Genomic DNA, 24900 nt, shown 5'->3' with positions numbered 1-24900 from the left:
AGGCTATCTGCATTTCGTATACTAGTAAGCTCCCCTCTCCATGGTAACGCAGGTGCAACATCTCTCTAGAAACAATAATTCAGGAGCCACGAGAGTGCATTTATGTTACATCACCACCTTTCCGAAGGAAGGGTCTACTCCCCACAGTTCTGTGCTGGGGTCTTTCACTTAAGAGTTTCCCTGGGCTTTCACGATGCCCTCATATTCGTCCAGGTATGTGATGTAGCTCTAGTGAATTGAGGAGGTTCACCTGGAGTCTTAAGGCATCAGGCTCCCAGATGATTTCTTTTCCTACCTCTGCACCTGTGAGCTGCCAACATAAAGCCATCTGTGGAGATTTCACAGGGGTTCTGGTTTCCCTGGAGACTCTCCCCTCCTCCCAAACCAACTGAGGGTGCTGCTACAAATCTAGCGGAAAGAGCCAGACGGCAGTTGTCGCCGTAGAAGTGCTGGCTGTCATGACCAGGCGAGTGGACAGAATTCATGTCGCCAGTCTCCAGGACAGGACCAGAGACCCGAGGGCCCCTAGGGGAGTGGCACAGGCAGAGAGCTCCCTGGTTGCTGAGAGCTGGCATTACCAAACCACATAATTTATAGTCAGTTACTGTCGCCACAGGCCAACAATAAGCACAACAAATTGGGGGTGAGGGGGAAAGAAAGATTTTCATTGGCTGTTTCTCATAGACCCTTGAATAAATCCGAGTGTGTCCTTAGGTTTTGCATCTCTGTTTATGAACACCCTCCCAGATACAATGTGATGCTTGATACAGGGTGGGGCAAAAGTAGGTTTACAGTGGTTTGTATGGGAAATATCTATTAATCATGGATAATATACAAGAATAAACTGTTTCACATACAACTGTACACCTACCTTCGCCCACCTCTGTATATTCCACCTACTTGCTGAGGGCATGATGTAATTCCTGCAGCACTGAGTGGCTCAAAATGGGAAGAAGCAAAGTTGGGAGAACTTTTATTTGTGTTCTGGTTGATTCCATTTGGCGGTAAAACAATTTCAAGTGCCAGGGTTGGCCGAAAACATGATAAGAACGCGATGGCAAAGCACGCTGGCTTTCTGCTCTCAGTATCTTTCTTCATTCCCTCAGTTGAAAAAGCATGGGCAGGCTCTTAAAGCCAAAGGAGAGAGGACTCAGGAAAAACCGAACTTGCCCACAACTTGATCTTGGACTTCTAGCATCTTAAACTGCAAGGAAATGAATTTCAATTGTTTTCACCACCAGGGCAGAGACTCACTCTCTTACCTTTTCTACTTGTTATGAGTAAGAGGTTAATCTATTGGTGGATTCTTAAATTCCTGATGTTCCGAAGTGAACAGGTAGTTTGATGACCAGGAAAAAGAAGAGGTAGCCTCCATTGGCTCAATATCCTTCAGCAACCAACAAGCTCAGCCACAGAGTAATTTAGAAATCAACGACGCTATACGCACGTTCTCTATCATTGTTAAGAGGGAGAAAGTGGGTTGAGAGGAAGTTGAGCTTTGGATCCACTGCTACAGGTTTATTGAGTTCCAGGGGCGCAGGGAGAGCTTAGGACTTAAAATCGCATCAGTGAGCTCTGCATACTTGCTGAGTGAAGTCCCTGAAATTAGACTGCTTAAGATTCACCTTCTATAAATGCACATGTCTATTTTTAAGTGTTTGAGCTCATGGGGACTTACTTAGCAGCACACTAAATCATCGTGTCATATGTTCTGTCTGCCAAGTACTACATTAATTTTTATAGGAGTTATCCAACATGACATTGTGTCCTGCCAGAGTTTAAAAAATACCTTTTATACAAATTTCAGAGACCAAAATTAAATGTAAAAATAAGGGCCAGTCGTCATTTAAATTCAGTTCATCTGGACAACCACATTCAGACACATACACAAACTTCTTAAAACCCAGTTTCCCTTTCTATTTGAATGTTTAGAAAAGCTCAAGGCAACAATGAGAACATGCCCATTTCAGAGCTGAACTGTTTTCATTAACGGGGAACAGAGCAAGTGGTTGGCAGTGGGGTCTTACAGCCCGTGGCTAAACCGATCAAAAGCACTGGCTCTCATCTGAAGAGGGGTTTCCATGCCTGGCAGTCAGCAGTGCGAGGGGCACGAGGGAAGGAGGTGGGGAGCAAATGTTTCCCTGGGATTTTTTCCAACATGCCTGTTGCCAAGGAAACCACCTCCTTTGTGTGGTCTATTCAGAGGCTCTGGAGGTAGAGCTTAACGCAGAGTGTGAGCTCCTTGCACTGTGTCATGTTTAACAATGGAAAATTAAAGAGACAAAAATGGTTGCCAGGAGGAGGAAAAAGTACCCTGAAGTTCTGTAGAGTTGTCCCTGTATTGGAAAAGCAGCAGCAAAGCCAATAAGAATAAGAAATACTTGTTGAGTAGAGAAGTTAAAGGAGATAAATGAGAGATTTGAAAGCCTTAGTCCCGCCCCACCCCCCCCAAAAAAAAAAAAATATGTGCTTGCTTCTTGGGGAGGAAACCAGGAGAACAGGGACTACACCGAGAAACATTTCATGTTTTAATTGCTGCTTCTCTCCGAGGTCCTGGTGGGGGGTCCCACATGACCAAGGCAATGTGCTAGGCCTCCCCAGACCTATGAGGTTGGGGGGTCAAGGCAATGTGCTGGGCCTCCCTGGACCTATGAGGTTGGGGGTGGGGTGATTAATTATTGCTACTAACGTTGTGTCACATATGATTACAAATTGACATTTAAATTTTTCCATTTATTTGCTGCCAGTCTATAAAAATACAATGAATTCCTGCATGTTACACTCTGCAACACTGTCAAATTCACTTATTAGTACTAGTACTTTTGTAGGCTGTTTTGAAATTTTTAGGTAAGCATGCATGCCATCTGCAAATGCAGGTTTACTTCCCCCAAAACAGTGTCACACAAATGTTGGAAGAATCAGTTATAATGAGGATTTTTGAGTAGATAAAAATGCTGCATTAATAAGAATGTGGCATGGTCTATGATTTCAGTACAGGTATGTGTCCATGACATGCATAAACATAAGCTCAAAGGCAGGAAAAAAAAGAAGCAAAAATAGAATTCATTGTTGTGGTAGTGGGAGTTTTTGTGTTTTTTTAAAAAATTACTGTAAGTACTGTTGAAAACAACAATTGTGTTTTCACAATTTATAAAAAGTTACACGCACATACACTATTAAACAACAAAATTAACATTAGGGCTGTCTTCTCTTTCTCCTAATTGATGCACAGTTTTTAGCTATGGCAGGAGTTTTTCTCTCTGATTTAGTTTTTGTCCTCAGATTGTTCTCTTTGACTCACCTTCCCAGTAAAAGCTGAGCCTTTCCTGCCAGATAGATCTAGTTGGTCCTAATTGGGGAAATCAAGGTCTCCATCAAAATTCACTAAAGAGCACTCGGACTTCTGTAATGGAATACCACACTCTGGTTAACACTGTGCTTGCCTGGAGGAACGATTAGAGTGATATTTGTTTATAAATTGTTTTCCTTGAGAAAAAAAATGCACGCAAACCGACTTGGAGCTAAGCTTGAAAGATTCTACTGCCTAGTCTTACAATTCCATGGTGTGTGTACTCCATTACAGCGTCCTGCATTTCTTGGCTCTCTTCTGGCCTCTCTTTCTGCCATTTTTTTTTTTATTCTCAAAACAGTTATAACCCACCATAGCTCATAGCAAGTGCAACGGTGCTGGACCTACTGCAAAAATAAAAAAACCAAAACCAACAGAGTCAGAACATCTGAGAGAACCTTAAAGATGCAATTTTAATGAGTCTCTGGGAGCCCCCAAGGAAGGGGTGTAGGGATCAGGGACATGTCAGCCGGCAATCAGGGGTTGGCGGGAGGCCTTGAAGGGCAGCACCATCTCTGCAGCCTGGGAGGCTGGGCTGACAGCTGTGGAGAGCACCTGGATGAGATCACAGAGGGAGGCCGACAACGGGGATTTGGACAACAGTGTAAGTGTGACGGCTTGAGCACGCTGCTAACATGTAGTCAATGAGAGAGCGTGTGCAAAAAAGCCTCTGCCGTGACCCCTGGGTCCATTAGTGGCCCGACGTGCGAGCCCCCGCAGCCCTAAAGAGGGCCCGTGAGTCCCTGTGGGTTAAAGGAATTACACTGACTCTCCTGGGCGCGCACAACCCTGTAGCCTTCCTGGGCGACAGGCCTTGTTGCCTGGCTCCAGAACCGTAACGTTCATGTGCCTCTCATCGGGACAGAGGGCCCTTGGCATTTTAGAGCTGGTGGGGCCGATTCCAGTTTTGTTCTCCTGCTGATGATTTGAGGAAAGGGCAAGCTAGGGTGGAGGTTTGGCTGGGTTTACATGGTGTCCCTGCAGAAAGTAGCCACATGCGAAGACAGTGGGAAGAAGAAATAGCTTTCAAGAGCAGGTGTTTCAGGGCTCCTCACTTCAGGGGTAGAATCCTTTCCAGTTACTGATTTGCAAATTGCTTTCCATTCAAAATTGGAGCAGTGGTATTTTAAGCAATCGTGAACCCCTTGGAAATGACTCATTTGAACACCAGCTGAAAGCCTGACCATTTTTCTGTGGATACCACTGTATCTTTGAACTTGGAAAGCAAGATGAAAGTAACATCATTCAAGATGCTCTTCACTCTTTTATCACCACAGCTCTCTAAGTGAAATCCCAAATCCTGAGGGCTAACTTTACGCTGGCTCCCAGAACATCAAGGTGAGCAGGAGATAAACAGCTAGCACTCTCTGTGCTCTGTGTCTAGATGGTGGGGAAAATTCTGCACGTTCTTTGTAAGCATTTGAGTGTTAGATTTTAGTGTCTTGTCTCATAATGCAGAGGAATGTGTTGAATGGAGAGAAATGAGACTGATAAAGGGAAAATGCAGACAACTAAAACATGATGTGGAAAACACCCAGAATTTGGAGTGAAAAGCCTGTTTAAGAAGAAAGGAAAAAAGAGTTTAGAGAACTTGTGTAGAGTCAATAATTAAAGACAGAATATAAGAAAACAGATTTGAGAATGGGGTGGAAATGGAGACTAAGGAATTGCAAAAAGGGGGCGCTTCCAAAGAAAAATGGGGTCACTCATAGATCCAGGTGACAACTGACAGCAGGAATTGTTGGAAACAAATGAACGAAATAAAAGGAAGGCGGGGGTGGGGGTGGGGGGGAGAAAACAAAATCCTTAAACTTTTCTTAATTTAGTTTCCCTACATCATTAGGTAAACCTGACACTTGGGATAAGGTGTTTGGGTTCTTTAGTTTTTTTTCTAAAGCATTCAGATTCCTTCTTAGAAAAAAACAGGAGGGTTAGAGTTTTCAAAAACCAGAATTTTTATGCGGATCTTGTCACCTTTTCTTACCATCTCTAATTATTTTAAGCTACTGCTTTCCACTTGCTGTTGCATAATACAAGGAAAATAGATAATGCTATGATCTGCCTTACTTCCTGTCTTTACAGAAAAGTTAGAATCCTAACCATGCCAGTAGTGCTTAACTACATAACAAATGAAAATGTAAACACCAGAAGTTACATGAAATGCAAAGTGCTAGAAAGCAGCTACTCCATATGTGTTAGATAAATCCCTTTTCTTTTAACTTCCCAGGGGACAGAGGAAACCTTGCCGTCTATATTGGTTTGGGAACCTGTTTGATTTCCGGGCTTAAAAATAGCATGATTCCTATTATCGCTCCTAATAATGTTAACTTTCCCATAATCTCAGTTTAATACTTTTCATTCCCATTTCCATAAATGGAATAATTAGACCAATTAATGAAAGAAACATGAGCATTTCCATAGAAACCTTTTCTAGACTAATATTTTCAGAACAGCATGTTCCACACGGGCTTACCCATGTGACTCCCACTGATGTTAACAGAAATGAGACAATTAAATCCTCATGTAACTCTCAGCGAATTTACCCGCTGCTGTTACTAACATCATGATGCCGACACCCAGAGTACAACCTGCTTCTTCAGGGCTTCCAAGTGGAACAATTTGGGGGTTGCTTCCCTGCGTGGTTATTGGTAACACATTTTTTCTCAAATTAAAAAAATATATTAATGGGCCCTTTGAATATTAAAATGTAGGAAAAGTATAAGTCTGTATTAAAATCACCAAATTTGAGAATGGCAATTTCAGATAAAAGGAGAAAAGCCCATTGTCTATGTATTAATTTCTCTGATTGGTCCCACTGGTATTCCCAAGTCTTTCAATAGCTGTAGTGCTCCTTCTCCCTGTCTCTAGCCAACCCCAAAGGCAGGAGAAAGTCAAGGTAAGGCATCATATGGACAAAGAAAGAGGAAAGGTTTCTTAACATAAAACCTCTCTCAATTCCAGTGACTGCTTCATACGCCAAGCTACAACTCCAGAATTCGCTGTCCCCTTCGCGCAACTGCTCTGCTTAAACAAATTTATAGACTCCATTAAGGTACATTTTGCCCCCTTCCAAATGTGTTTCAGAACACTAATAATCTTCCTTCTTCCTAGGAGCTGCTAATGGAAACAACATGCTAACACCACAAAAATATTCTACCTCAAAGGAACAACTAAAGCTAACAGTGGTCTTATTTATTGAACTTGTATGCAGACCTATTGGGAAAGGAACTAGGGTTTGGCCTATTTCAAATATACATGTTTCATAGCTAATTATACCTTCCTGCCAGAGACACCCCAAGTCCATTTCTTTCCTATGCAGTTAGAAGGAAAGACCCGCTGTGAACAAGGGGGGCTATACAAAGGTGGCCAGGGCCTGATTATTCTCTGCCACCTGACAGGAGTTGTGGTAGCAGCATTATTACATTACATTTACAGAAAGTACCAAATTGCCAAGCCCATGATTGCAAACCTACTGTACCCCTGAAAGTGGCTCATAGGTTCTATGACATATTCTTTGGGTGTTAGAACTTTGAAAAACGTGTTTATTCATTTATTGATGTGAATTGGTTTGTTCGGCTGGCTATCTACTTGATTTCACAACATGTAACTACAGTTTTTGCTGTAAAATTTATGTTTGAATTGAATGGCTGAGAGGTTTCCAATTAGCCTTTGAAATCTTTACATTCCCTATGCATGCCAACATGAAAATAAGTACACATATTATTCATTCTTTCAACACTATGAGTATTTGCTATGTAGCAGAATCATGCTGTATTTCTTTTCTAACTCATAATTTGCATTTGTAAACATTAACACATTAATTCTAAGTGTTTACTAGCTATAATTCATAAAATAATATACAATGACTATGAGGTATTAGATTTGTGCCTAAAATACAAATAATGTCAAATAAAAGAGTGAATTTGGGTGGCGCTTTCCTTGTGCAATGGCCTATAGATACAGGTCAGTCAGGGCTAAGAACGTGCTGTCACATTGTCTGATGATGGTAGGCCAGCATGAGCATCACCGGTGAGTGTGCTAGAAATGCAGGCTCTCAGAATGCACCCCAGAATTACTGCATCAAAATATGCATTGAGCAAGACACATATACACATTAAAGTGTGAGGAGCACTGGCATCCGAAAACCACACACCACATGAGAGGGCGGGCATAGCATTTACAAGCTCTGTTAGGATGCTTTAGAGACCTCGAGTTCAATTGCTCTACCTAACAAGACAAAAGGCGCTTTGGACTTTCGACTCGTCTGTTCCTCTCTGAAACAAATGTCCTATTGTATAGTTTGTATTTTTGACAGGCAGACCCCCTCAAACTCTGTATTTCTTCCTTGAGAGAAACACACTGGTTTTCAGGGTATTAGAATGAAGGTTTGGATCAGTGCAATCTCTATCCTAATGGTCAGGGAGCTTCTCAGAATGACTCTTGGATCATGCTGTTATCCTATCATCGTTAGCAAAGTAAAACCAACAGGGTCTACACTCCCTGGCCTGGCTTCCTCTTCCCTCCCCATCCCTCTGTATGCCTTGCTTTCTTTTACATGGATTTGCGATCTTTATCTCACCCATCATTCTTCTCTCTGATTAACTAGACAACAGAAAGCCTGGTGGAAGGCTTATTTCCATCTTCTCTGTCAAGGCAGGGGGAGATGATGGTGAAGCTCCAACTTCTCTCTAATGAAGGGCGGGGGGAAGGGGGCGTCATAACATATATCCAAGTTTCCTGGAAAGTTTCACTTCTCTTTCTGTGCTCTCCTTACAACCCGCATGTTAGAAGGTACCGAGTTCACAGTCAAGGGCCAAATCTCCCAGGTCAGACTCTGTCAGCTTAAATGAGCCTGCTATTCCACGTTGGGTGGGAGGCTGGCCTTCAGTTTCCTCATTTCTCAAAACTGAGTGATTAAACTCCATTTCTATTTCTACTATTCAGATCTCATGATGGCTGTTGGACAGAGAGTCAGAGCAAGTCCAAGGGAGACTTCTGTTGAAGAGTGAGAAAAGAAGCTCAAAAACTTCTAAAGACCTCACCATTGTCTCCTGCAAGAGATTCAAGTCCACAGGCTTAGAGAAACCTGGCAGAAGCCACGTGAGATTTTTGCAATCTGATGCATTTTTATAAGATAATCTTTTCATGATTTCTTTCTGAACTATACTTTGAAAAGTAAAACATTTTCATGAAAAATGTTCAATAAAACTGGCTTTTACCCTAAATGACTCATTCAGCAGATGGGTGGGAGGAGGGGGAGATTTTAAAAAGCAGAGGTGAGAGGCATCTTTACAGTTTTCAGAATCCACACCAAATGACTTACTACAGATATAAGTTCACCCAATTCATTAAAATTCACCCAAGTTCTGTGGTTTTTCGCCCTTCCTGCTCTGCAGCCATCTTCTCTTTGTACTCTATTTTCATGATACTTAAGATGATGGTCTATTAGGAAAGCAGAGCTGTTGGGTTGTCTGTTTAAACAGTTATCCACATTATTATTCTACCTCAACCTAAAGTAATATTACCTGGCATTAAGCAGCAGTATTGAAAGCTTGGCAAGTAAGAGATATAGGCAGCAACTTGTAGGAACTTACATATCAGCTATATATGGTCAGAGGGCCTTTGCCTTATAGACTATTTCTATGGAATGTTTCTATATTATTTTAGGGAATGAAACCAAATAATAACATGCTCTGAATAACTCTCAACCTGGGTCTTAGTGATACTGGGGACAAACTTTGCCTTGAGATTCATTTTAAAACTTTTAGAAGTCTTATAATTGGAGTCATGAACATGCACCTCTCAGCAACTGATAAAACTAGTAAACAGAAAATCAGCAAAAGTATATAAGTTCTGAACAACAAAATATGATCAGGATTTCATTAACATGTATAGAATGCTCCACACAACAACAGCAGAAAGCTCATGAAACATTCACCAAGATAGACAACATCCCAGGCCATAAAACCAACTTCAACAATTTTATAAGAATTTAAACAATGCAGAATGTGTTCTTTGACTATAACAGAAAATCTCTAAACCCACTCAAAAAATTAAAAACACCAAGCATATGTTTATGTGTAGCATATTCATTTTGTGTGGACACAGCTAAAGCAGAGCTGAAAAGGAAACCCATAGCACTAAATGCTTACATTAGAAAAAGTTTTCAAATCAATAATCTAATGATCTCCAGAAACTACAAAAAAGTAGGGCAAAACCTAAAGTGAGCAGAAGAAAGAAAAGAATAAAGGTAAATGCAGAAGTCAACAAAATCGAAACAGTTAAACAATAGAAACAACCAATGAAACAAACAACTAGTCCTTTGCAAATATCATTGAAATTGATAAAGCTAGCAAGACTGACAAAAATAAAACGAGAATTTAAAAATCACCAGTATCAAGAATGAAACAGGGTATCACAACATATCCTGTAGCTATTAAAAGGATAATACATACTGCTAACAACTTAGATGAAGTGGACACTTCTTCAGTTACCACAAACTACCAAAAGTCAGCAAAGATGTGATAGTCTGAGTAGTCCTATGACCGTAATTAATTGAATTCATAATTAAAAAGCTCTGGAAATTATCTTCAAATATAAAGTAAACAATAATGTTTCCCAAAATCTCCAGGCCCACATGGTTTCACTGGAATATTCTATCAAACACTTTATCACCAATTTTACACAATTTCTTTCAAAACTGGTTAACCAAGAATTTGCATACATATATGCATAACCCATACACACAGACAATAGTGTGGTGAAGGCCTTGGGTGTGGGCTAGAAGGGGGGAGGAAAGGGGACATCTGTAATACTTTCAACAATAAAGATAAATTTTTAAGAATTAAAAGAGAAACACTTCTCAGTTCATTTTGTGATGCCAGTATTATTCTGATACCAAACCATGATTTATCATCCCTAAAAGCCCATTTATAAATGCGTATAGGACCTTACAAGCACATTTTAGTTTCTTTTAGGATATGGCCACGATTTTGGAGAGCCAAGAATGACGCTACATATATTTTAAGTGGAGTTGGAGCCACTATTTTATAGGAATTCTCCCTGCCCTTTCCAATGTATGATTTAGGCATAAATGTTCCTGCCATCTGCTGTTGTCCAGCTCTGGGAAGTCATGTGGAAGCTCATGGTGCATTGGGAAGCAAAAGTCCAGGTTCCTGATATGTTCTGTTCTTAAGCCAGCTTGTGCATTGGAATAATTAATAGTCATCTGCTTCTGTAACATGGGCCTGGTTATTTAGTTCCAACATGCACGTTGCTATGTGCTCATCCACGCCACCAATAAAGACAGAACCAGTAACTGTGCTTAAGTTGTTACCATGAAGTGGTTAATGAACACCTGGGTGCTCCTTTCAACTCATCAACCTTGGGACCCAGGGTAACTTATTCCACCTCTCCGAGCAACAGTTTACCGTCTGTAACACAGGAGTGCTAATAGCTGTATTTCCCTTATAATTTTGCGGTGGGGAGTAAACATTGCAATGTTGATAAACACTAAGTACAGCAACTAGCCCATAAGAGATCCTGATCTCATGGTGGATATAATTATCGCTAACATTTCTATGGCCTTAAAGATGTTATTAAGAGTAAAAACAATGAGTAGTGGCAGCTCGTCCCAGGCTAACACCCTGACTCTGTTCCCAGGCCTCCTTTTCTCTGACTTCTCAGTGAGCCAAAGCAATCCAACCTAGGCTCATTTCCCCTCCTAGGCCCTTCCTTGTTTCACTGTCCCCAGCTTTAATAAACATCCTATAAAAAAAAGAAAGTAAAACCATAGCGACATCTGTGTTAACTAAAAGCAGTATAATAACTGACTAAGATGGACTGAAAGGTTTGTTCCTCAGCACGTCATTTCATTATCTGGCCACTGAGCAAAATCTGTTCTCTAGTAAGACTCTCACATCCAAATCTTTCAAAGCCAAAATGATTTGAAAACCATAATTTTTTTTTTTTTTTAGTTCTAACCTAACTGCTTTTCTATGGAGTCTTGGTTATCAACAATTAACTCAAATTGCCATCTCCTCCACTGTTGTGGGTACCTGCTAATGCCAAATTGACAATAATCAATTTCTCCATTAGAGAGATATAAATTAAAGGCTTTACTTTTCCTCACATAGGTAGCTACAAAGTTCAAATACCATTTTGCATGCCTGCTACTTAAGTTCTCCAAAATTTTTAACATTCATGGCCTTTATTTATAGTCATCACCAACATAAGCTGCTCCTGCCACATGCTTAGCACCTTGATCACCCATTCGCAGAGTAAAGGGTTCAAAACCACCCACAGAAGGCTCTTATGACCCCTCAGTGGGCCCCAGTGTCACTTAAGTGTTCCTATTGCTCAATTATGGAACATCCAATTCACTTTCTAAAATTCCACTATGGATACTCTTCAGGCTTAAGAAAGATGTAGTAACTTACAGCAATTTCAGGGACATTTCCTATTGTAATTAAATAAAGATTAAGAATGATGCCAAGAAGCAAATTGGGATTAAAATCTCATTTGGCTTCAGCTGATATAACCTTATCTCATTCTAATGCTTAATCACATGATAGCTGAATTTGCTATGCTACAATCTGGTGTCCGTGACAGTAGAAGATGGAATAGAGTGAGACCCAGGATGCAGACCTGTAGGAGACAGGAGGAAGAGTGAGGCAGGGCATTGGGGTGTGCCATGCCAACACTGGTTCAAGGTCAGCTTAAAGACAGAGAGGGCCTATCTTTGAGCTCCTTCAAGAAATGTTTTTATCGTTATCCAGAGAGGCTATGTCCTCCATGAGGTAACCCACTGACAAAGAGTTGCTCCCCCAAACAACTCACCCAATGTCCCTTTGAAAAGTCTCAGCCAGTGTCACTGAATCAGCAAAAGGGCCGCCACCTGTAGGACCAGGAGCCGCCATGCGTTGTCACAAGACATTGCATGAGTGGGGTCCTGGATTTTATTAGCAGAGGTGATTCTCAGAGAGGCCAGGGGACATTGTCTGCCTCCCCAAACATTCAGCAAATTCAACGCCACAGTGGGAACTGCATTGGATTTTAGGTCTGCTGTCACCTGTGATGACCACAAGAACTAGTTGCTCAAAGGTCTCCGTCCACGTGTGTATACTGATGTTTCACTTCTGGAGGAAGCACTGTTCATATATCATTTCTCTCTTCTCACCTCCCCAACCACCTACAAGACCACATTTCTGCCACTCACTTCCTTCATACCTAAAGCACTTCTATTTCGAGCACAATACTGCTTCCCAGGGCATTCTTCTCATCGCAATGTCATTCTCTCGCCTTGGGGTGGCATTTCCGTGATGAGGTGGGAACACAGAACTGGTCAAAGGCACCAGGCTGCCACAGAACATGGTCTAGTGCTCTCTGAGATGGGGAGGGCTTCTGCGTCCCTAAATTCTCTCTCTTTTGTAAAAAGAGATCACATAGGAAACCTGAAGCTTGCTTCTAACCTGAGTCTGCTGCCCAGTTAACACATCCATCCAACTTTCTCAGCCCCTCACATGGCCCCAGAGATGACAGGTTTCATGGGTTCCAGAACATACATAACCACATTCCTACACATCAACTGCACTCTAACACAAGACTGAAATATCTGTGTAGAAAACTGTCGCACAATGGCACGAAACGAAATTCAGAAATATTTGTATAACTAGCGATAGGCACCTTTCTCCTCCTAAAGGCATTAGGAACCAAAAGCAAGGCTTCACCATGGCCTTCGGACCAATAGCTAGAAAATTATGAATAAGTTAATTCTTTGATACACATTAGCCAAAGAAAATAAGGTAGCGCAGAATGCAAACAACACATTACCGTAGTATATATCGAAACGGATAACACAGTTACCACCAGATGATAAACTTTTTCCAACACTCAGAGAAAAATGTACCAAATGCTCTTTTTAAAAACGACTAAGTTTTTGAAACCTTTCGTTTTCTTATTACTGAAAAGGCATAACGTCAATTCAGAGGTCAACAGAGAATGTTTCCCAAACTGGCACAGTGTTGCAACAAGACAGCGTCTGGTTGGATGCTACACGTTTCTCTAGTTCCTCTCCCACAGAATTTAAATGGCCACGAGGCGGGCGAACTGAAGACCACACGGCTCTCCCAAACACAGAGGAACATAAACATTGCTCCAACCTGACAAAATGCTGCCGGTGTCAGCGTGAGTGATGTTGGGGTGGCTGTGACTGGTCTCAACCCTCGGCAAGGACTATACTTCCTATCACAGCTTATAACAATGGTACATCTTCTGTGTGTCTCACACACACACAGCTGTAGCTATTATATACACACACTGAGTGCAGAAATCTGGTGACAGACCACGGAGCAGGCATGGATGAGCAGTCCTGGGGTGGGGGGAGGGGGCACTGCTCTAACAGGACCTACTTACGGAAGGAAGGCAGGGTCCCCAGTCCGGCGGTCTGGTCTTCAGCATGACAGTGAGCCCTGCGGCGCGGTCAGCAGGAGGGACAGACACCTCCCCCCAGCACCGGTCCCCAGCCCTGCCAGGCCGCCGCTGCTCTCTGGTCCCGGCATCCCGTTAGGAGTGTGACACAGTAGGGAAAGAGACCGGTTCACTGTGAGACCTGCTACTCACTCTCGTACAGTGCATCGGCCCCCCTTCCCACTGCACAGTGGCTGCCGAGCTCCGGCCGGAGGCGGGTGGCCCTTGGGGCAGGGCGCCGCGGAGTCAGAGTCGCACCGGGACACAGGCTGCAACGCCAGTGGTCTCCTTCTAAAGACGGGGCTTTGCCGGGCGGGACAGCAACAACCTGGCGTGGTCCCCTAGCCTTAGGGACTGGGGAGGAATTCTCTTTAAGTTGAAATAGAAAAAAAAAAAAGTCTGAACTAGGAAGATAGGGGTATGGTTGTCTCTCTGCTTCAAAATTAACTAAGAGGATTCCAGGCTCGTTGGTGGAGACTGCACTTAGCATGCACGCCCGGGATGCTGAGAGATGGGGCTTCACCTTCTGGTACCTGTTACTTTCCCGCACAGAGTTCATCAAACGCCCCGTTATCTTCCCTGGGAAAGGGCAATGAGCTGGTATAAATCGCTGCACTTGAATATTCATCCGGAGGGGACAGCTGAGAGATTTACGTGCAAAAGGAAGTGGGTTAGAGGAGGAGATGGGAGACCGAGTCCAAGTACCTGCTTGCTGTGCTGTCTGCGGCAGCTGCTGGCCCCTCTGAGCACTGTACTGAACCGAGGCCATGGGCCGGTACTGCTGCGTGGTTGAGGTAGGGTACTGACCAGACGGGTAGTAATATATGGGCATCTGTGGGAGGAAGGGAAAAACAGCAGGAATGACAACTGTACATTAAGTAAAGTTTTTTAAACCTAAAATATATTGTCATCTTATGACATACTTGTAGTAGATTATAAACACAGCTGTCAAAATCTTCCCCAAACCTAGGCAGGTGTACATGCTACCATCCCATGAAGAGGGGAAATCAGTTTCCCACGCCCTTGAATCTGAGCTGGCTCTGGGGCTGTAGTATATTCAGCCCCACGAGGCTGAAATGATGACTTTGAAGACCCCTTGAGAAGACTTGCAGCTCCCACTTTCGTGGGAGGAGAGCCCAGGCACCAGGACAAGACTTCCGGCTACCCGGCTGGAGAAGACCGGGGGCGAGCAGAGGCACCCCCGTCAACAGGCTACACCAACGTTCTAGGCATGGGGGTGAGGCCATCTGGGTGTTCCAGCCCCGGTCATGTGGCCCCAGCCAATGCCACGTGCAGAGAGAAGAGCCATCCCTGCTGAGTCCTGTTCAAACTGCTGACCTCGTTGTGGTGGTTGTTTTAAAACACTGAATTTTGTGTTTTATAAAAATGAAACAAGTATGCATGACAAGTCAGACAAAACTGACCTTCGAGGTATTAAATAGTTCATTCTCTGCACAAGTTTAACGTGTTTCCATGTCTGCCCATGGACTGCATCTCAAGAGTTCTTTTCATTGGTCTATAGTTGAGTAATCAATTTTAAAATGTTTATTAAAATCATTTAAAATCACTATGGGTTATAACCTATACTTTCATCTTTACTTCTTCTAAAATAGAAATTCATGGATGTCCAAACTGATCATGAATAATGAACACCTGTTTTGTTTTCCCCATTCCTCTTTCTATTTTTAAGTCTCAATAAGGGGGAATAAAATAATTTCTGTTGCAGACATACCAGGGGCTCTGAGCTGTCTTTGCTCTAGCTGTCCACTAACTGAAATTCCTTCATGGAGGAAGGACTTATTTTTTTTTAAATCCTTCAATTAAATACTCTTCCATCTCTTCTCTTTAACAGCAAAAATGGGTCAGAACACTTATATGCTATTTTATAGTAAAGTTTAATTATATACTACATAATTTTCCCAGTAATTATGCTTAAAGCATTTTATTAGCAAAATAATTAATATATTAATGAAGCCCTTTCGCCTATAACTTAAAATTATTTTTCACATCTCCTTAAACCCTATTAGCAAAAAGATATCCCCGAGAAGGCAACTGAAGATGAACTATTAACCACTCAAAGTAAAATGAACATCTGAGTGAAAATTATTTCATGGTGGAGGGTTTTGCATGGCTTGAAAAGAAAATTATTTATTCAAGATATAATGGAGGTGAAACAAATGATAAGAAGTTGACACCTTACTTGAAGCAGCTCATCCAATACAATATTTCATAATTAGGATGGAACTTGCTTGAGATGTGTGTGCCTTGAAAATGGACCAACAAACGCCTCTCTGCATTTTACATCTTGACAGTAATCACTTGCAATATTCTGCAAGGGACACCCAGGAGAGCCCCCGAGATGTTTGGTGGTGAACAGCAACACATCATCAGTCTTTGAGAAGACAGTAAAAATCAGTGATCTGTGGCGTCATACATGCTCCAGTCAATTAAATATGATTAATGGCTACTTGTGAGAGCACCAGTGAGCTCAGCTTCCCCCTGGAGAAAGGGAAGGACACAGTGGAAGCTGGCTTAGCTTCTGCCTTTATGTTACTGAGGAGCTCCTGCCTGGAGCACCAGGTTTGCTCCAGAAAATGCTTTGAATCCACAAGAAGGGAAAGAATGCGCTTGGCCGGCATGGCTCGGTGTTTGAGCGTCGACCTCTGAGTCAGGGGGTCATGGTTCAATTCCTGGTCAGGGCAAATGTCTGGGTTGTGGGCTCTATCCCCAGTATGGGGCGTGCAGGAGGCAGCCAATCAACGATTCCCTCTCATTCTTGATGTTTCTCTCACTCTCTCCCTTCCTCTCTGAAATCAAAAATATATTTTTTAAAAAAAATAAGGGAAAAGAACGAATTTCCAGAGCAGCAGCAAGAGAACACTCAGCACCCCTCCCTTGCCCCCCCCGCCCCCCCCCCCCGCCCCCCGCCAGCAGGCTTCCTTCTCGCCCAAGGCTTCCCCTTCCTAGGCAAGCCAGTGAGCAGGACGCCCCAGGGAAGGGACTGGCTCCGGGTGGCCTCTGTACCAGCGGGGTCTGGAAAACAGGTGTTTCCCACTGTATCATGGACATTTGGGTCAGTTTCATTGAACTTCTTTTTTGAGCCACAAGACTTTGCACAAGGACAGACCAAGTCCTGCAGTTGGGGAATACATGTCTAGACCAGAAGGAACTGGTGATACTTTACATGGAAAGATAGGGATCCAAGTAGACTACAGGTCAACAACATACAGGTCACAGGGGTGAGAAAAAGCATGCTCACCTGTGCAGGTGGAGGCTGTTGCACAAATCCCTGTGGGGAGGGAGGGGCCTGGAGGACTTGCTGAGAGATGGACGGTCCAGAGCCTGAGAACCCGCCAGTGGGGAGCTGTTGGCCCGTGGAGGCAATGACATAGCTGGGCTGTTGGTTAGGCTGTGGCATGAGGGATGGTGGGTAGACAGGGCCGGATGGGGGCTCGGGGGTCTCTCCTGAGGACTGCCGGCTCAGGTTCATCTGACCGAACTGTGTGGCCACGTCTTCTCTCTGCAAGACACAGAAATTAAGGAGTAAATCAGCAAGATCAGCTGAGGAATGGGAGAGGCAGACACAGGCCACATGCTTGTCCCTGTGGGAGAAGCAGGCAGTACACATTGAAAAAAAAATAAAAGAAAGGAATTTGGGGTCCAGAACAAGAGAACATACCAAGAGAAATCAGATTTAATCATCCCAAGGGACAAGATGGCAAACAATTTGACCCAAATCTCCCTCTTTCCGTGGAAACTATTTTTTTTTCATTAAGGGCTTGGGCCCCTCAGGTTGGTGCTGAGACAAGGAGGGCTTGGTGTTCTGTCCTGAAGGGCCAGCTGGTCTTCCCAGCAGTAACCACAGGATCTGTCTCTGGGGAGAGGAAGGACCCATGGTCATGGTCGGTCATGGTCGCCCATGGCTGCTGCAAAGATGGAACCAGGACTGGCACCACCAACAGGCTGGGTGGGACCCCATTTGTTTATTAGGGAGTCTTCGCACACTCGCCTGGCCTGAGATTTAGTGGTGATATTCACTGAAATTGTCCAGAAGGACCTAGTACCTGGAGGGAAAGTGAAGTGGAAGTTGGGGGATTGGGATGTGAGAGGAACAACTGTATCAGGAGCTTAGGGTGATGACGGTTACTATCTCCACACTGACTTTTAGGTATTTCCAAACCCTCATACCAAGTTGAAAAGTTTCTGTGTTTCTGACTTCTGATTCTGAATGCATTCAATTCCTGTCAGCTGATAAACTCTTTACAAAGGTACCAGATTGCAGAAGCACTCAACGTGGGGCCGGAGACAGAAAGAAAACCAGGATTTTGAAGATAGGTTACACAGATGGAATGAGACATTCACACACACACACACACACACACACAGAGAGAGAGAGAGAGAGAGAGAGAGAGAGAGAGAGAGAGAGAGAGAGAGAGAGAGAGAGAGAGTGTGTGTGTGTGTGTGTGTGTGTGTGTGTGTGTGTGTCATAGCCCAGGGCACCCACCCAGCATCAGCCAGCCCTACACAGGAACATGGTAAAACCAAGAGAACATTAGCAGAGAAGTCACACACACAGAAGTCCTACCATGGAGAACTGCTGCGTTGGAGACACGGGCAGGAGATGCTGGGGAGGAAAAGAAACGGCTGGATATTGCACTGACTGGGAGGAAGCCTGCAGCCCCTGGACAGACTGTGGAAAGAAAAAGTGGATCAGGCAACAGGGAAGCATGGGGGTTGAAGTCCCATGAAAGGCTGTCATATCTGAAGCTTACCACCCCCCTCCCCCCCCCCCCCCCCGCCCCACACAGGTCCTCTTGGCTCCACGCACTCCAGAGAGGGGAGCCGGCCACCTGGGAAAGTGAGATCCATGCAGGGCAGAGGCAGGCAGCCTTGAGGGAGGCTCGTCTGCTCAGCGTGAACATTCTTGGCAGAAGGTGCTGCTACATTTTCATGCTGTTGGTTAGATCCCCTGGGTCTAAAAATATTGCCCCCAAAATAGTGCATATCAGGACCTTCCCCCATGCAAAGATTTTGCTGTTTTTGAGCCATCTGGGTAAGCCAGATAAAAACGTAAGCAGAGCAATTTAAGCTGCAATAAAAGAAATCTACCACCTTCAGGAAGATTTGCCAAATAAATCTACCACCTTCAGGGACTGAGAAGTAAGGAAATAAATACTTAAAAGGAGGTTTGCTCCAGCAAACTACCTGAACACTTCAGGTTTCATGTGTCACCCTAGGCAATGGGGGGCAGCTCTACGTCTCTAAGGCTTGTGTGAACAGCCAGGCCGCCTTGGAATGAACTGATTTCTATTTTTCCCACTGATTTAAAATTGTAATACTGACTCTCTGCAGGCACGAACGCTTGTCCTGTGTTGGGAATGGGTGAGCCAGATGATACCAAGACCTGGGTGGGAATGTAAGTTCAGTTCCCAATAAAGGCTCCCTGATACATAAAAGTAGCATCTGGACCTAAGAAAAAACTCATCATGCATTCTCCCTAGTTCTATATCCTTCCCAGGTAAGTCATTGGATGGGGCATCATTTCTGTCTAAACTTAAGGATCCAGGTGAGAAGATCCTGTCGACCTGCAGCCATGGACTCCAGGCTGCGAGGTTTTACTTAGAAGAGGATGGAGGTGAGACCGATGGAGAGTACGCCCCCTTCCTGGTGCACCGCTGCTCTGAAGACCGCAGTCTCTGTCTGGGACCCCATCCCCCTGCCTTCCAACCAGCTCCTCACCTGAGGGACCAGCGGGCCCGCCATCTGCGGCTGCGGTGGCTGCACCTGCTGCTGCGGCTGAGGAGAGGGCTGCTGCCGGGGCTGCTGCTGGGCCGGCCCCACCACGGCGCCTCGCAGGGGCTGCTGGCTGGCAGGGGGGTTGTAGATGGCGGGGCTTCCATCGGGATTCACAAAGGGCTGGCCTGCAATGGAGTCAGACGGAGCTCAGTCCAGGTGGGCGCTCAGCTCTCCTTTGCCAGAAAGAACCACTCTGATACATGCTAACCAGCCACCTGCCCAGGCGGCGTAGCTCAGTGGCTGAGCATCGACCTATGAACCAGGAGGTCACGGTTCGATTCCCGGTCAGGGCACATGCCCGGGTTGTGGGCTCCATCCCCAGTGTGTGGAGTACAGGAGGCAGCCGATCAATGATTCTCTCTCATCATTGATGCTTCTATCTTTCTCTCCCTCCTTCTCTGAAATTAAAAAAAAAAAAAGCGACTCAGGTAAAGAGGCGAGGCAGTGGGAATCCAGGACACCCTCACCTTCACCATGGGAAGACGTGGCTGTTTTTGAGCCACACGCTTAACCTGGGTAATAATGTGAGGCCAGAGCAAGGTCAGGAGCAGCACGTAAGTCCACCACCTTCGGGGAGATTTGCCAAAGCTGGTGCGGCTGTGTGCAGAGGCCCCAGTGGAGAAGCCATCTCAGGAAGCTTTGTGTTTGCTGCCCTGACCTCACAGCCATCAGCGGGACGACGCCCACCGAGAGGGGCTGCTTTCCTTTTATGCAGCCCAGCGACGTTCGCCTGCACGTTATTTACCAATACGTTTGTCTAGCTTCCCCTGGCCTTGTCACCTATTCAGTATCATTGTCATTTCCACAAACATATATTCAACAGAACATACCACATCCATCCACATGCTTCCCTGAATAGACGCACGGGGGAGTACATTACATGAGTTTCGATTTTAAAGGTCATGCATAATAAATTTATCATGGAATCAGCTTCTAATGGCACAGGGAAATGTGGTATTTTGCCTGGTGAAATAAAGGCATAGCTCACTTTTTTATTGCGAGTATCTGGGGAGTGTTTTAGAGTTTACAGAACAGTAGTATTGGAGCCTCATCTTGACTCTGTGAGGAAGGAAATACAAGCCCTGCAGAAAGATGATAGGAATTAGGAGCTGAAGGGAAGAGAGTCAAGGGCAGCAAACGAAAGAGAAGGGGGAGGGAGGAGGTAAAAGGCAGGACCAATAGGTTTCCAATGTGGCAGGTGCAGTGACAGGCACCTGATATGCATGACCTCAGCTCTTCCAACAACTCACAGATATGCGATCTCACCTGACTGGAGACAAAGAAGTAAGGGCTCAGAGGGAGTGAGCAACTTACCGAAAAACAAACAACTACAAAAACAGTAAGAGAGAGAACCGGGAAAGGCTCATGGTCAGTGTGACTCCACAGCCCATTCACCCCGCATCACACCCAATGGCTGAAGTCCACCAGCTGCGTCTACATAAAGAGTAGCTGGGACACTGAGGTACCATGGGAAAAATCACCCACCACTGGAAAGTAACAAGCCATGCACGAGAGGTGGGGGCCATGTTTCAAGATGAAATCACACCCAGGACTGGCAGATAAAGTATGAGGAGGATCCGAATACGGGGCAATGAATTGGCACACTGTGTGTGTCCTTCCTCCCCTTTTCCATAACCCCCGCTGCCCTCTGGGAAAGCAGTGGGTATGTGTGTCCCCAAGTTAAAGCTCCAAAAACATTCTCTAGGAATCGGAGCGAAATGCCTGGGAGGAGGAGGACTCCCAGCAGGAGGCTGGTGTCTCCGAGGAGGCTTACCCCTCCCTGCCCGCCTGGCAGAGGCAGAGGCGGCTTGCTGAGTTCTTCCCAAGCATGTGTCTCCGGCCTCTCCTTGCACTGTTCAGTGTGCAGGGCTTGCACGAGCATCTGATCCAGGGAAGAGGCATGTGATGGCTGAGGAAACCAGCCTTGTGCTTTTGTAACGTATGTGAAGAACCACCAAAGATCACCAGCAAGGTGAGGAAAATTAGCAGCGGCAACCACCAAAAAAAGAACAGGGAGGGAAATATAAAACCTGACCCAAAGGAAATGATAGTCTAGTGAAAAACAGCTGTATGCTGCTTAACAACAAAGAACCAACTGTTCTCAAATGATGTTAATTAGATGATGTTTGCTAAGTGGAAGAAACCAGTCCCCAAAGGGCAGCGACTGTATAATTCCAGTTCCATTTCATTCAAGATCAGGCATCACTTGCCAACACAATGGAACTCAGAATAGTGGTGTCTCTAAGGGACCACGAGGGACGCTCCTGGGAGACGAGACATGCTCTATGTCTTACGCCAGGTGATGCTTACGCAGGTGTTCACATGTGCAAATATTTGCTAAGGCCACACGTCAGATGTGTGCAGGTCATGCCCATCATCTGTGCACTCTGTAAATGACATAAGAAAGGAAACTGGGATAGGTTGGCGAGGCAAATGCTGGTGTTGTAGTGAAATCAAACCAAGTTCTCACAGGCAAAGAACAATGGATTTGACTTCAGCTCAGTTAGGAACCGTATGGGAGCTTAGCATTCCCCATCATTACCAGGAAATTTCAGCCCAGATGTATGTGTGTGTGTGTGTGTGTGTGTGTGTCTGTGTGTGTATAACAAGCAACTTTAAATGCTGCATTTCCATGAACATAACCTGCCAGAACTGATAACAGTTTCATAACCAATCACACATGCTATGATGGAAGCAAATGTACCAGAATTATATTCACGGAACAATCGCTAAATTGAGTGGCACTTTTTTCTATTGTTCTTTATGGATACTTGTTTTCCTGTCACTGTCATTAATTTTATCTCTTTTAAAAAATAGCTTTCTTCTGGATTTTAAATCTGCAACCCATTTTTCTCCCCACAAACCAGCAATTTTGGAAAAGATGAAAAATAGCTTAATTTCCAAAGAAAAAATTCTATTTAGGCCATTTAGTGTTCAAATCCTTAGAGCCCCCACCTCCACCCCATTTTTTGTATCTTTAAATGAGGAAAAATTTAGGTGCCTAATATTTAAAAAAATCTTCACAGCAACTTTATATGAAACCATTTTAAAATTAGTCTATATAGTGCTTACAAAAATACAAAAACATACAAACAATGACAAACTAAAAGAAAGAATCTATTCTATTCTATATGACTTTCAACATCCCAGGGAAGTGTGAAAAGCTGAGCATAATTAGGGTGAATAACATAACTGCAGATAGTCAGATGTTCTTTTGGATACAGTTTAGATCCCCTGTTTGAAATATTATCAATATGCTGTGGACCAGAAGAAAGAAATGTTTCTAAATAGTTACATAGGAAAAGAACTAAGAATCAACTTGGGTAGAGAGTAGTGGCACCTTCTTCTGGAAGGAGAAGAAAGTATAAAAGATTGATTTGAGGAGAGGTAAAAATAACGGAGGAAAATGAAAGAGGCGAGGTGGATGCCAGGAAAGAGAACAAATGATTTCCTAAGAGAGCAAGGATGGGTGACGCTTGGTGTTCAAGTTGGGCAATGATCACCTCTCTGTGTTCTACCATTTCCACCATCCAGGTGCCGTGACCCCTGAATACAAGCAGTTAGTTTGAACGACAGCTGAAGTCCAAAGGGGACAGAAAAACTAGCCGACCCCAGGACTATCCAGCTCAGAAGAGGTCTTCATGTCAGGACCTGCACTGGCATGCCCAGCAGGCCCTGGCACGTGTGCTGGCACAAGTACAGAGAGTGCAGTCACAGAGTGAGCCCGTGCTGTGCGCTGTGCCAGGGCTGAGGAAAGGTTCCGTGGAGAGTGCTCATCCCTCTCTGATACATGACATCAGGCGAAACATGTCTCCCCTCTCCTCAGCAACATGAATAATGTGTAATAGATATTATTTTACTAATATATACTTATTGAGCCCTGCACAGTGACTAAGACTTTGTTATCCATTCCAGGATGCAAAACCAAAAATAAAAACACAACAAAGTATGACCCCTCGTCCCCAGAAAGAGCTTATAAATATGCCGGTATCAAGAAAATGAACCCATGGGCAACTGACACAAGAAGCAAAGTAGTCACGTGCTCTTGGTTCTTAACACCAAGGCGGTCACAGCCATGTACTTGGCAGAAGGGTGTTTATTTTCAAAGGAAGAAAGGGGGTGAGAGAAAGATTTTCCTTTCCTAGGGTTTAGAAGGTGATCAATCTATAATAACAAAAGCGTAACACGCTAATTGGACCGGACGTCCTTCCAGACTACTTTCCGGACGAAGCTGGGGCTGCTAGGGCCAAGCCCCTTGCATGAATTTCATGCACCGGGCCTCTAGTCAGATTATAAGGGAGCTGGTGATTATGGATAGGCAAGGATTCAGCCAGATCTTGCAAAGATATGCTTGAATAGTAGCACACAGAAACTTCACAGGGCATTTAAGACAAAGGTGGGAGCAGTTTGGGAGAACAGATGCTAGAAGTCTTGTGAAATAGAAAGAAAGGAGAGGGTCACGGAGGCCCATCGGGATGACGGGGCTGTTCAAAGTGAGGTCCCTGAAGGCAGCCCTCACGTCACACCTCATGCACCCGCACAGATGAAGGCAAAGCAAAGTGGAATGAAACCTATCCTGGGATTGACACGTACTTGGGGGATGCCAGCGGCGACTGGCATCTCTGGATAGCACTGAGTTGAAAGAAAATAGCCAAACAAAGTTGAGTTTCTGCTAGAAATTTCTGAAAGGAGGCTGAGTCCAAGAAAGATCAAAGTCAAGGCTCAGAACAGGCTTGCCTTGCAAACACGAAGACCCAACGGAGAGGTAACTTTGAAACAGAGCCTCCAGATGCCGGAAACGCAAAGGAAGAACAGGCTGTCCTGAGCGCCAACTCCAGGACCAGACAAGACGACAACTTGTGGCTGTACCTGGGGGACGCCGAGAGCCAAATAGTTAGTGCTTAGCAAGAGCCGAGTCAATTGTGCCGACAAAGGAAGCTTCGTTTTGGTTTCATTTAGACGACGGCTGGCAGGCACTTCGTATTTTCAAATCATTGCTTGTCTTACTCCTGCTTAAAACAGATATTTCATCAATCCTAATGTCATACGTGAGCCACATTCTCAAATATAAGACATTAGATGGAAAACTGCCCCCTAGCCACCTCAATATCGATGTGTATATATGTATATATGTGTACATCTTTATATATATACACATATACACTGAGTGGCCAGATTATTATGACCAGCCAGATTATTATGACCACCCCATCAGTACAATGAAGTGAATTAGTTATGCAAATAATAATAATAAAACCTTGAGAGTATTTGCTTAGGAAGTTTTCAAT

The 24900-nt window shown here is 44.3% G+C and overlaps 1 protein-coding gene across 19 annotated transcripts in view; it reads right to left on the bottom strand.

The window, feature by feature from the left end:
- ARPP21 (cAMP regulated phosphoprotein 21) overlaps window positions 1–24900 on the bottom strand; it is a 142099-nt gene that overhangs the window by 30554 nt on the left and 86645 nt on the right. For 18 of the 19 annotated variants that reach the window (XR_009448580.1, XM_059664211.1, XM_059664217.1 and 15 more), the window contains 4 exons: window positions 19556–19737; window positions 18402–18506; window positions 17076–17336; window positions 14522–14648 (listed from right to left, as the gene is read on the bottom strand). Coding sequence is in view for 18 of the 19 variants with exons in the window: in XM_059664211.1 (XP_059520194.1) it covers window positions 14522–14648; window positions 17076–17336; window positions 18402–18506; window positions 19556–19737 (675 nt within the window). In the remaining variant the exon portion in view is untranslated. The remainder of the gene's footprint in view (window positions 1–14521; window positions 14649–17075; window positions 17337–18401; window positions 18507–19555; window positions 19738–24900) is intronic. The other variant, XM_059664224.1, reaches the window with a different exon arrangement.

The sequence above is a fragment of the Myotis daubentonii genome, chromosome 14 (assembly GCF_963259705.1).
Source record: "Myotis daubentonii chromosome 14, mMyoDau2.1, whole genome shotgun sequence".
Lineage (NCBI taxonomy): Eukaryota > Metazoa > Chordata > Mammalia > Chiroptera > Vespertilionidae > Myotis > Myotis daubentonii.
This window is presented reverse-complemented; position numbering and strand designations above follow the sequence as displayed.